This window comes from Austrofundulus limnaeus, unplaced genomic scaffold (genome assembly GCF_001266775.1).
Source record: "Austrofundulus limnaeus strain Quisiro unplaced genomic scaffold, Austrofundulus_limnaeus-1.0 Scaffold224, whole genome shotgun sequence".
Taxonomy (NCBI): domain Eukaryota; kingdom Metazoa; phylum Chordata; class Actinopteri; order Cyprinodontiformes; family Rivulidae; genus Austrofundulus; species Austrofundulus limnaeus.
In genome coordinates this window covers 242,860-256,355 of record NW_013952626.1, presented here as the reverse complement: position 1 = coordinate 256,355, position 13,496 = coordinate 242,860, and the positions used below count along the sequence as shown (strand labels likewise).

General features: G+C 40.0%; 1 protein-coding gene across 12 annotated transcripts in view; it reads left to right on the top strand.

Moving 5' to 3' along the window:
* atp8a1 (ATPase phospholipid transporting 8A1) overlaps positions 1-10,136 on the top strand; it is a gene marked incomplete at its 3' end in the record, with an annotated part of 86,277 nt that extends 76,141 nt beyond the window's left edge. For all 12 annotated transcript variants that reach the window (XM_014019567.1, XM_014019569.1, XM_014019566.1 and 9 more), the window contains 4 exon segments: positions 1,014-1,197; positions 3,819-3,929; positions 8,680-8,754; positions 10,014-10,136. In XM_014019567.1, coding sequence (XP_013875021.1) covers positions 1,014-1,197; positions 3,819-3,929; positions 8,680-8,754; positions 10,014-10,136 — 493 coding nt within the window.
* Positions 10,137-13,496: the final 3,360 nt, after the last annotated feature.

Below are 13,496 nucleotides of genomic sequence, written 5' to 3'. Positions count from 1 at the left end.
ACCCCCACCCCCGCACCTCCACCTGCCTGAGCCTTGTGGGCAAGACGATACGCCCGAGAAATGAATGAGGCCTCTTCAACCTCAGAGAACATAAACATTAACAKTTTAACTCTGAAAGACAGAAACACTTTCCATCATCATCTCTAGAGACTTGGTGCACCACAGAGAAAACTCCCGTGTTTTAGGCTGCAGGTTTTCACAGAAGTTCACAATAAGTCCTGTAAATAAAGCAGCCATTCTTAAGTTTGAGTACTTTAGTAGACATTAATAAGACGAAATAGTTTCTGAGCCAGTCTTACAGAAATCAGCCCCCTAAATAAACACATAGACACGCTWACCTGCTAATAAATGTATAAAAGGCTGAAACAGACCTCCAAGGTAAAGGAATATGTGCTAACAAGACAACATAAGCTAAACTACGTAATTAAGAAAATTAAATTTTACTTGATTATTACAAAAAACATGATTTATATACACTCTGACTCACTTCTCTTGGAGGCCAGTTAAAAAAGCCTGCAAACTTCCAAAGGGTGGAGGAAATGGTTTTTATGGGAGCTGGAGACAGATGTTATTTCATGCGGTGTCGGCAGCTGGCTGGCCTGGCACCAAGGAGTTCCAATGAAAGGTGTAGATTTGTAGCTTCACAACTTCATGTTCCTCTCACACATTTTTTTCATCTCTTCCTGCCAGCAACAGGTAATAACTGTCTGACCACCAAGATAAAATAATAATTTAGGAATTCAATTAATTCTGTACACAGACACCAGAAATCTTTTCTCATGTCCAAACATGAATTTAACTTTAAAAAATTGCACTTTTTTCCTTGTTTTTTTAAATGAAACTATTACCCTCCTTCATAAAGGATGAGTTTGTAGAAGATAATCACATCTAGAGGCTCATAAATAAAACTTGTGTAATTCAAATCCATCAATGTTATAAAATGAAAATTCAGTCATTATGTAACATTGCTTACATGACATGATACATTAAGTGTGATATCTTTTTGTTTTTAGAGTTTCTCCTCTCCAGAAGTCAGAAGTGGTTGAGATGGTAAAGAAACAAGTGAAGATGATCACGCTGGCCATCGGTGACGGTGCTAACGACGTAGGGATGATCCAGACGGCTCACGTCGGAGTGGGAATCTCAGGCAACGAGGGTTTGCAGGCAGCGAACTCCTCTGACTACTCTATTGCTCAGGTGAGCGTGGCGGCAGAGACACATGGTGAAGAAAGCGGGGAAGCAAAGAGACACTGCAAAAACCAGATTATTATTTTAATTAGGGATGCACCGATATGAAAATTTCAGCCGATATCGATATCCGATGTTATTATTATTGGTGTTATGGCCGATAACCGATATTTACCGATATTACACAAACACATAAATTATTTATATACGCACAAACACACTTGGGTCTTTTTTTGATACCATAAATAAACGACCAGACCTCTGACATGGCTTTCTACTTCAATTATTCCTGGCTGTGCAGCATCAGTATCACTATCACCATCAAACAGATACCACCCGACCAAACATTTYGCCTGCCAAAACAGAAACAAAAAGCTAAAAAATGGAAAATCARTATCGGATATTCATATCATGCCGATACCGATACTCYAAAAAATGACCAATTTCGGCCCATGTGAAAAGGGGGAGTTGCATAAATTATTGGGGTTTAGGYTTATATAACTGATTTAAATTACAYACACATGGTATAGTTTTATGATAGAACTGTAATGATTGTTAATTGTGACCRTTTTGYTTAACTTGATGATTTTTAWATTRAATAGCTATATGCCTGAAAWYAAATTCAACACATAACTGAACTTTTAAATCCTCATTAGGGTAGAGTTTTAATGTCTGAGGGGCRTGGCTTCRAGAAGTTTAGGGACTCCCCTTGCTGATGACGTAATCAAATAGGCGGAGCCACGCCTCTGAGCTTTTGTTAAAACTAATGGGACTTCCTCATTTTCGGCCTGAACTCTCGGTCACTTGATTAAACCAGACTTCAGCAAGAAAGCTCTTGGTTTTGTCCTCTTTAATAATCTTTTCCATGCATTTGTACATTCTCCTTATGGTTAAGCACACAGCCGGTAAACRAACACGATTAACTACATTTTTCTTTCAGTCCGATGCCTATATATTGTGCATAAGAACAAGAATAAGTTGACTTTGAAGCTGCATGTGCCTTCCTTGGTTTGTCAACACTGTCACTATTTACCATCCCTGTCCCTGCCTTCTCATGTAATCTGTGTAAGTGATAGGTTTCCACATTGTTCCAAGCGACAATGGGTCATAAGTCTGAAAGGGCTTCAGCTTATAAAGTGAAGTACTAACAGCTGTAAAACAAGCGTCTGGTGACACCCGATTCCCAACATAACTCTGCAGAAACAGTTTCTGGCTAAACACTACTTAAAAACACACTCACATCCTGGTTACCAGTTTGTTTGAAATCCTGCATCGAAATGGGATACGTGTTAACGACAAAAGCCATTGAGTTTCTGTGTCATGGCTTCGTTAAGGAGAGTAGTGCTCGGTGCATCGTGTTTCTGTTAAAGCCGAAGGGCTTTAGAGTATGGGAACGCAGCAGTCCGCTTTCTGCACTTCAGTGTACAATTACTATTCAAGACAACTGAAAGCATCTGAAGTGCGTCCTTTAGTCCACGTGACCTCTAGAGTGAGTTTGTCCTTCAATGCGAGGTGGTCTCATAACGTCTCTCAGTTSGGTCCCTGTTTCAAATTAAATTTCACCTCCAGCCTTCCACTGGTATTTTACTGTTACAGTACATTAACTGTAATTTGCCGACTGCAAACCCAAATCAATCTTGGGTAATTGCATAACTTGTTTTTTCTATCCCTGTGCATGAATTATGATAATGTTCCAGAGCATCAGATGTTCCTCTGGCCTGCTACAGATCACAGCACTAGGCAGCTTGTTTCCACAAGGTTCTAGTCGAGAACTCAGAGTTATCTGTCTAAGTAAGTGTAGCGTTAAGAGGTTTTGGGTCGAGGCACCTCTGCTGTCCGTCTGTCATCAGCTCGGCTCTGTTTCGAACCGATGTTTGATCCAGCGAGGGAGGTCGCACAAACCGAGGCCCACCTCTGAGCTTTAAGTTCAACAAAGAGTTTTCCGATGATGCTGAAAGATGAGCACRCCCTAAAACAAACAAATGCATGTTACTCAAAAACAAATTAAGTAAAACTGTTCTCTACCTACCCTTCCACCACTTTTTTCGTATTCCGTGTCCAGCCTAAATTTATTGCYGAACACTTTTTTGTTGTTAGTTATTTCTACATCACAACAACCAATGCAAAGAGACAGGAATGTACTGTATCCATGTGAAAAACTCATTGTAAGGTTCAGATTATCGAAGTAACAGTGATTTCTGGTAGTTCACAGTCAGATTTAAGTGTGTATTCTTTGTTAATTTGTAAGAACACTTAAAGTTTAGCTCAGTGTTATCACACACACCCACAATAACAATAATAAAAATTATTATTATTATAATAATCTGAAGCATGTAATTTCTATGCTCAGCCTTTGGGGACCTGTACCCCCATACAAACCTCCTCTAATTGCAGCAGCTTAAAGCTCARCCTTTTATCCTGTAACCGGACCTTTCTGGAATGTGTTTGGCCAAAGTGCCTCATCAGTCCTTTTAGGATTCTGTTGAAAAATGACAAAATACTTTCTTTAATCTTGAAGTCCTTCAAGTTGTTTTAGAGTTCCAGGCACGATGTGTAATTATGAGAAACCATTAAACTTTAGTATACTCAGCCTTCCGCTCTTCATCCATCACTTCCTCCCTCCGTCACAGTTCAAATACTTGAAGAATCTGCTGCTTGTCCACGGAGCCTGGAACTACAATCGTGTCGCCAAGTGCATCCTGTACTGTTTCTACAAGAACATTGTTCTCTACATTATTGAGGTAAGTTCTACACAGTGTCTTTGAATACAATAAACCAAAATAAAAAACACTTTTTTTTAAACCAAAATCAGTTTTTTCTGTTATGTAAAGTTATTCCAACTCTTTCAAATGAAACAAACCGAGTTCAGCTTTAATGATTTATGAAAGTTGAGCTCATCCCTGTGAGAATCTGCTGTTCATCCAGTCTCACAACCCAGCTGTCAGCCAATGAGGTTTCTGTAGTTTTGCACATGTTAATCCCAGCACGTTTGTTGGTGTATGGTGGGCTTGATGTTCCCTGACAGGAAGCAGAGCTGACACAGATAGCTGCTTCAGAGGTTTCACCAGGAATGACCCGACAGGCTAAGTACTTCCTATCAGCAGCAGCTTTATCACTGCCAGTGCTCGGATGTTTTCGTCTGTTTACTGATTTCTTTCAAGAAAGTGGCAACCTTGAGTCTTTTTGTCACCTGGGAAATTTAAACTCGGTCACTGCTAAGGTTTGTCACACTTTGTGTCCACCAACATAAAAGAACCTTTGCAACAAACCAGGATTTGGGGCGTAGGATGATAATTATGAAATATTTTGTTGGAGAAACAGCCGTACTACAAAATTAAACAAAATTATCATCAGAACAATATGTACTCCTCTTTGCATGTTTGCAACCAGAACAAAACCTTTTGGTTGCTTAGATCTAATCAATGAAAGAAATAATCCTAAGCTTTTCTCTGGTTTTTTTWAATTCTCCACACTTCATAAATAAAACATATTTGATCAAAAGAACAAAAAGAAAAGACATGATTTACACTTTGTCTTCTTTTCATAAGCAAAGCCAGTGGCAATCAGCATAATCTGCTCCTGAAATATGAGTCCTGTAACATTGTCTTCTGTTCATCTGTTTCTGGGACATTTGACCTCTGCTGCCTTTTTTAAAAATCTTCATTCTTGTTTATGTGCCGTGAAAAATCAGCTGGCTATCTGCAGCATTCCAGTCTGTCTGCTTTGTGCTCATCGTGACACAAGTAAAAGAGGGTTGTTGTTTATTACTTATTAATTATTACTACTACCAGGCTGAAACTACACCTATGCCCATTACATCCTGCTGCTCTTTTTCCAGATCACGTTAAATACAAGTTACACACAGAAAGATAGAGTAAAACTTTATTTTCAGAAGTCAAAACCAAAACATTAATTTTTTTTGTTTGCATAAAGATAAATTAGTTCTGTTTGTCTCTGCGTTTTCCAAAGTGTTCGTAGTGCTTCATTCACATTTTAATGTTTGGATAAAAAAGGATCACCACTCTTCTAAACATAAACATTTCATATGGTTAATAAAAAAAAACTCAGTTAATCTTATTTTTGCTCTTTGCCTTTCATGAGTTTTGAATTCACCTCAGCTGAATATAATCAAATCAAAACCTGTGCAGGTTTTTTTTTGTGTCCAAATGCAGCTGCTCTTTCAAACTCACCGGCTCTCATCAAAGCTCTTTTAGAAAAAAACTGGAACATAACATCTATAGTTCCAGCACACCTTTTGTTGCCATCTAAAAGCACAAGTCCCCTCCCCTCATGCTGTGCTCCTTGAGACTGAAGTAGATAAAAGGACATTTCATCACTGTTTCACCGCCTGTGCCCGTTGTGTAAGACCCTGACATATAACACACTGGCAGCCTCGGGGTTTGAGTAAAAGCTGCGTTTGTTGCCCTAATAGGTTTACGTTTGAGCTCTCCTGCTTTTTTTTTYYTTTTTTTTGACTTTCAGGCTAACTTACATTGAGAGAATTGGGGATGTTGATGGGGAATTTTAACTTTTTGTATACAACTTCCTTGTCTGGTACAGCGAGGACTACATTTTGAATGCTGGGGCTGGAGGACTCTGTGTTTAGACCCCTTTTCATCTCACTCCTTTTCCCTTCGGTCTTTGTTCCTTATAAAACACACAGGGCTGAAGGGTTAGGGAACATTTTGCTATTGTTGAAGAATTAAATGTGAGTTCAAATTAGTTGAAAGCTCTTGGATCGTTGGATCATTTCCTGAGATTCATTAATGGTTAATTATTGATAAATGTAAGACTAGAACTTTATTCAATGATTGACAGATTGCACCACTCCATAGTTTAATGTGGTTTTCTTAGTTTTAAAGTATTTGGGCATGGTCCTACTTGAGACGTGACTTTCCTTAAAGATCAAAAACAAATAAACATGTGGCTCAATTATTTTATTGGACTTCAGGCTTAATTCAGGTTGACTTTGTTGGATTTCTAAGACTAAGGAATAGTGGTGAAAAGGACCAGATTCATTCATATTAAGGCTAAGAAATCTTTGTAAAAGAAGCCATAGCAACTAAATTCAAATGAACGATCTTTGTGATCTGGGTTGATTGACACATTGCTGGGTCCTGCATAGTGGAGTGATGGACAAGTGGCATTTATGAGGTAATTACATGAAAGCTCATTGAGTCGAGCTCTGCGTGTTTGGAGACCGCTCAAAGTAAAGGAGCGAAGCTTACCGATCAGTTTGACTGAATGAATCCAGAGAGGCCTGAGACTGGCATTGTAAGACCACCTCTCTGTGTCGCTCCACATATTTTCAGCATATTTATCGGCTTCGTCTTTATCACCTTTTATTCTTTGTTTTCTTTCTATATAAATTCTAGTAGCAACTCTACAGATCTGAACKTAAGAGTATAAGAACTCACACTGCTGGGGGGAACAAATGTCATCCCCYCCTCCCCCACCTCCCTGCAAAACATTTCTACACAACACTACACCGCTGTGGAGCAGCTCAGGGATTTTTCATTTGCTGATGAATATGCAAGTCTTCTTACCCGTTTGCCCCTGCCCAATCCTCTTTTTTTATTGTAGCTCCCACTTTTTCTCCATCGCTGTTTTCACGATGTGCAGCGAGGGAAAGAGGCCAGCCACACCCCTCCACTGAGTGGCACTCAATGAGGAGAAGAAAAGGCGAACTAAAATCCTGCCTGGTACTTCCCCTAATGAGCAAATCAATGCATCTGTCCCTCAAGAGACGGAGAGAGTAAAAAAGAAGGGAGAAGCTTTTGGGACGTCGACGACGAGGCCAAAATACTCGCACAGAAGCAGTTACCACGCTCTGTGAATAGGGGCCTTTTTTTAACTTAGCACAACAATGTATCAGCCCAAAGGCTCTTATTGAGCAGAGCTGTAATTAATTCAGAAGTTTGACCTACCCACTAGCCTCTCGTTAGCGTTGCTTGAGCCATGCTAATAGCTGAACCTGCCTCATGACTTGAGCTCCATCTATACATAGCCCATAGCAACGGCATCTGAATGCATTTTGAAACAAGCCAAGATCCAAACATCTGAGACTGCTGTGGTATTGAGTAGATGTCGTTGCATTCAGAGCAACATGGTCCCATATTCCACTGAACACCCCTGTAAAAACCAACAACCTAGCAAAGTGCACCTGATGGTGTAGGGCCTGGGATGTGTGATAGTTGGGTGTAGCTGGGTCTGGACAAACGTACAAAAAGATGGGCTGTGTCGTTCCCCCCAACACACACCATTTGTTTTAATGCATACGCCGACACATTGCAGTGGGAGAGCCCAGTGTGCAGGCTGGTTTTGGTTCCGCAGACAGTGGCAGCAGCGGCGGCGGGTGGGGCCGTGAAACAGCTTTTGTCCCCATCTGAGAATTTGTAGCAGTTCATGCCTTCATAATGATGTTAAATGAAGCGGGGAAATTCTTGGTAGGCCGTGGCCAAAGACACAGCTCCCCTTATGTTCTTTTGACAGTTTTGGCATTTGCGAAAGCCTGTTCTGGATCACAGTGCAACACTGTGAGGTGCAAATTCTGATTCATATTGCAAAAAATGTCAAGCGTTTCGGTCCGTTTTACTGAATGACACCAAAAAATTGTCTTTGCAACAACAAAAYTTTTTTAGATGGACATTGCTTCTGTTTTATGTTCAATAACTAKTTTTGTTCTGGTAAATATTATGCAYCATTTCCACACTGCAGATGGTTTACATTACCTTAACTACTCTTTCTTAGCATAAAACCATTCTAAGTCTCTCTTACTCAGATTTCCTAAGTGWCTTTGGCCGTGCAACTAACCTCATCTGTCATTCACATCTCACTGGGTGGAGCAAGGCTTAAAGCAAAAGATATAGATTTGATTTATGTTTGGAAARTACAATGGAATTTTTTGGGATAAATACAGAACACAGTTTTCATTGTAGAGTTGGAGATCTGAGAGTCTTTGCAACTTTTTGTCATTTTGTTTATTTATTTATTTTTTTGTCACTGACCTGATTTTTGCTCCTTCTCCCACAGACTAATTGCATGTTGATTACAGGTCACCACTTCCAACTAAACTACATAAATTCAAGACCTATGACAAAAAAAACCCCACTTATTTTTGTTTAGTTTAATAGCATAAACATTCGTTATTACAAGGTGCACCACCTTAAAAGCAATTAAGAGTTAAAGCTGTTCTATTTTTGATTCATGCACATAATGTGATACTGTGATAATGTGAGTTGTGTCAACAAAAAACAGAGTGGGATGTAGTTTAAGGCTGGTAAAAATGTTTTTATCTCAAATTAAATGAACGTTATCATTTATTTGTGTCTATATTTGAAAGGACTTTTGCACTTTTAAGGCATTTTGTGGTGTTTCAGAGAGGCTGAACTGAACTGTTGATTGATATGAATGATTATGAAGTTGTTGTTTTGAGTTTAAGCTGTTATTTTGCTGCTCTGACCCTTCATGTGTGATTTTTGTCTCCCTCAGATTTGGTTTGCATTCGTCAATGGTTTCTCTGGACAGATTCTGTTTGAACGCTGGTGCATCGGTTTGTATAACGTGGTGAGTGTTAATTGCTCTCTAAACATTTCACTTTACTCTTCTACTGAGCCACCTTTTTGACAAAGAGGTAATTAGCTGTAGTACCCTAAAATTAATCTGTTTTTTGCCCCAGTATGGCATTTACATCCTGAAAATTGTCTTTGTTATTTATGACCAGATGTCAAGCCCATACTCCCTCTGTGCCCTGAGCTATGTGCTGAATGTGGAGGAACAGCTTGCACCACAGGGTGTAGTTAGCTAAACCAGCTCACTTGGATGTTCAAAAAGACTGAGAGGACTGGAGCAGCAAGTGAGCTGGCTGYTAATTTTGGGAGTCCCACAGGGCAGTATAATGGGACCACTCCTAATGAACTCATATTTCATAATTGTCATAAATTAAGCAGTCAAGGGGAAAAAAAAAAGTCCATGATGTACTGCAATGAGTTCATGTTCCAACTTTTCATTGAAAAGCACCCCAGTCTGTCAACAAAAATGAATAGAAGCAATTTATAGCTTGAACTGTCAATCCAGAAAAATACCGTCACAGCCCTGCCTCTTTTATAGGTTACATAATGAGCTACAACTCTGATAATCAGCGTTAAACTGAAACAAGAGAATAGAGTTTAGTCTTTTTTTTATATAAATAATTTTGAAAACTRGGTGAATTCCTTCAGCTCAGTGGGAGTCTGTTGGAGGCAGTGGTCTGAATCYGCCCCTTTTATAGAGATCTTCCTGGGCTTGGCTGTGAATAAGAAAGGAGCCCAATGGAGCATGTCCTGTTGGCCCATTGGTCCTGCAAACTGAGGCCTGCAGACTCCCACTCCAGATGGGTCTGTGGGGATCTCACACCAACCGGCCCCTCAGTCACACAATACCGTCGCTCCTCTCAGCAGCTGCTGTATAGAACATTACACCATCTCTAAGAAATTACACTTAAATACTAGCTTCTTGGTCCAGAACAATCCAGATGTTCATTGGGCAAAGGTTTTACATATGAACAGGCTGAGAGCATGGCGAATCAAAATAAGAAACCCCAAAAGATTTAAGGTCAGTGGTCTACAATAACTAAACTTAAGTGTGCTGCAAGGAGAGAATAAAGTGCAACTAAAAGATAAACACATGGAGGTGATGGTGAAGACACAAGACAGGCACCAGCTGTTAGTCTTAAACAAAYCAAAGATTGTTTTTTTGTGTTGTCTCTGATTTTAAATAAGAACCTTTGTAGCAATGTCTAAAATTGTCAGATTGAATTGCTGTGTTTTGTTTTTTCTTGGATGTAGCTCTTCACTGCTTTACCGCCTCTCACTTTGGGAATATTTGAGCGCTCCTGTAGGAAAGAAAACATGCTGAAGTACCCAGAACTCTACAAAACCTCCCAGAATGCAATGGGTTTTAATACCAAGGTATTTGTATACTTTCTSAATTTTCTTATCTCTTCATAAAATCCCATCAAAATATTGTTGCTTTTGTTTTACGGGTTCATTTTTCATTTTTCTCTGCAACATGACTTAGTTTTAGTGAATTATCATCATATATAGCACAGTGTTGCTCCATAGTACTTTGTAAATTTATACAACTTAACCAGTAAAATATATTCATTTTAAATTATTTTACTTTGTGCTAGCAAACATTCGGAATATTTAATGAATGAAAAAGTYAAAAGCTAACTTTATAACCAAGCTAACTTTACAAAATGACAGGAGAAGTTTCTTTTGTTGCCATGACCTGGCAGCTGCAGTTAGGGTCTCCTCTCTTGGTCTGGCTTGGCCTGATCAGGTCTAGTCTGGTTGCGCGTGTGTGTGTGTGTTTGTGTGTGTGTGTGTGTGTGTGTGTGTTTGTGTGTGTGTGTGTGTGTGTGTGTCCGTTAGCTTTCCCCCGCTGGTAATAAAGTCGTCTCCTCCTTTCTCCTCGCTGAGCCACAGACTCCAGAACCCGTCTCACAGGCGTGGTGACCTGGTTCGAACCACTTGGAGGTGGATTAAAGGCGGATTGGCCATGGTGGTCAGGGGCAGGGAAGGTCAGATGGGTTTGGGGTTGCAGCAGAAAGAAGGAGCAGGAAGGGAATGAAGAGCGTGCTGTCATTTTGTGACAGAATTTGTTGCGGAAAATTGGAACAATTTGTTTAAGGAAGGGAGTCGTTTGTTCTGAGGCTAAGGCTATCAGATCACATTTAGCCCCGGCGGGATCGGACAGCATGCTTCACCCCCTAGCTTCTTTCTGCACCTATTTAAGGAACAAGTTGCAAGGCAAATCTTTCAGATTTCTAAAGAAACAAGTCTTTAAATAAATGTCAATAATGTGAATAAAAACATTGTTATCAGTGTTTTGTAGATTTATAGATAGGCCACCCCCACAAAAAAAGAGTTTTAAGTAATAAAGCATACTGCACAAACACTTCAAAGTTTTTTGAAGATATAGAGCTACAATATTTTTATTCTATTTACATTGTTATTGTATAAAATAAAGCCGTATTACCAAACTGCCTGTAWTTTTATGATTCCTGCCATAAGAAGGATTTTTCCTACATTAAAATTTTAGATTATTTCATTAAATTTTAGTTGTTTTTTTTTTCTGTCACACAAGGATCACAGAGTTCTGATAGTTGGAAGCACCTGAACCTCAGTTTTGTTTGGGACACTGTTTCCAAGAGCCATAAATGATGACTCGGGCAGGTCAGCATGTTGTTTTTGCTGGCCTGTCCGCTCTTTTCACGAGTTATTTTCCTTGCAGCTGGCCCGAGGCGAGGCGAGAAAATCCAGCAGGAATTTGGCCCCTTGAAACCTGTCTTTCTGCAGCCCCCGGCCCTTTTGTATACAACAGATACTGTCTTTGTGAATTAAAGCTGTTTGTGTTGAGGTACAAGCAAGGGAGAGGCCCGGGGGTGTACTCTAGGCAGGGGGTTCAGCTTTATCTCTCATTCACTTTTAATTACATATTCAGCACACTTTAGTCACTATAATAAACACTCCACTTATTCAGCCTTAATAATAACTGCAGCTTAACTATCACCTCCTGTGCAGCGCTATTTTCTAAGCCTTTTTTCCCCCCTCATTTTACCTCACTCGTTCAAAAAGAAATGGAAAGGAGACGGCAGCTCTGGAAATATTTGGCTCCATATTAATTACTGGCTTTCATGTCTTTTGCTATTTTTGGCAATTATAACTTTCACAAAGGGCCAAATCTTCCCCGGACAGACCAGGCATTCATTCAGAGTGGATGCTACGCCACTTGTAGGGGAAACGAGAAAAAGAGATTCCCAGGTGGGTCGGAGGGCTGAGAGAAAAGATCCCACTGTCACAAATTATTAGAACCTTTCTTTTAATTTCATTAGCATTCATTAAAGTAGAGAGGAAACTGCGACCCCCTGCAGTGTTTAGGATAAAAGCTGACAGAGCTGAGCTCATCAGCGGGACACTAATTGGCATAAATGTGATTGTTACATTTTTAATACATGTTTGACCACAGAGTAGAGGAATGGGGGTTTACGTTTTTTTTAGGGCCTTGCTTTGTGTATAGGAGTTTGWGTACACAACGAGAGAGTGAGGTAATCCATGGTGGGAGTGGCTGCCATGGGACTTTGTTTAGTTGGCAGGAAAGGTGATGAGGTTGTGCCACTGAGGTCAAAGTATATAAAAAATAAACTCTTTTTATTTTTTTCCCTGTCATTTATTACTAAGCTTTTTATTGTATTTTACTCTGCTTTCCTTTTAGTTCCACATCCTTCCCTGGCAGAATATTTGGAATAACTGAATAACATAAAGCATTGGCGTTACAAGTTATTTGATTATAAGTCAAAACAAAAATCGTGTGAAACTCGCATTTTTCAGTGTAAGTGAGCGTCCAACTTGGCACCGGCCGACAACCGTTTTTCTTTCGCCTCCGCCGCCATCAGCAGTTTACGTTCTGGCCTTGACATCTTTACATCCCRCAGAACTACCACCGCAGTCTGGGTCAGAACAAGTAGTGGGGAGGAAGAGGGCACAAGTGTGGAGCGGTTTTTTTTTTGTTTTTTTTTTTGGCCAAACAGATTTCACGGCTGTTTCATGGTACATTGCCCATTAGTGTTTTATTTGGCTCCGGCGTTTAATAAAATAAGTTTGAAACACGGTGGGGGGTTTTTTGGAGTTGGGAGTATTGATTTAAACWACTCATCCAAAGGGTGTGGGTTTGCTCAGACAGACACTCAAAGAGGATTTTCCAGACTCCTAATAATTACCATCAAATGTGTTTTAATCTCTGTCAGGTCCACCCATCTTCATGTGTGTTATTAGACCAGGTTTTGCTTATTTAAACTTTCCTGTCATTTATTACTGCACCACCTTAAATTCTTTTAGGGGAAAAAAAACCAAAGCTTAATTAAATGTAAAGAGCAGAAACCCTCCTCCTGTAGCACAAAGGTTAATGTTTAATAATCTTACAGTCTGCTCAAGTATTTGACTTCCCAGTTTTTTCTGTGTTCAAATAAAATCTTTTRAAAAGTAAAACCTAAGCTAAGATTTAGTCTCCTTGCTTTTCACTGCTAATACACATACTGGGCAGGCTCTCTCCCCCTCCATAATACCCACTGAGGATATACAACATGTCTGTCAGCGGGGTGGCCATTGAACGAGGAGGCCCCGACAAAACCGCCACTTAGCCCAGCGCTGGGCTGGCACAAAGGGCCCAGGTCAGGGGTCACCTGGAAAGCTGGAGCTCCCCACACCCTTTTCACATGCTTTTTTTATGTTTTTTTCTTCTTCTCACTTTGTCTTTCCCTCTCACTC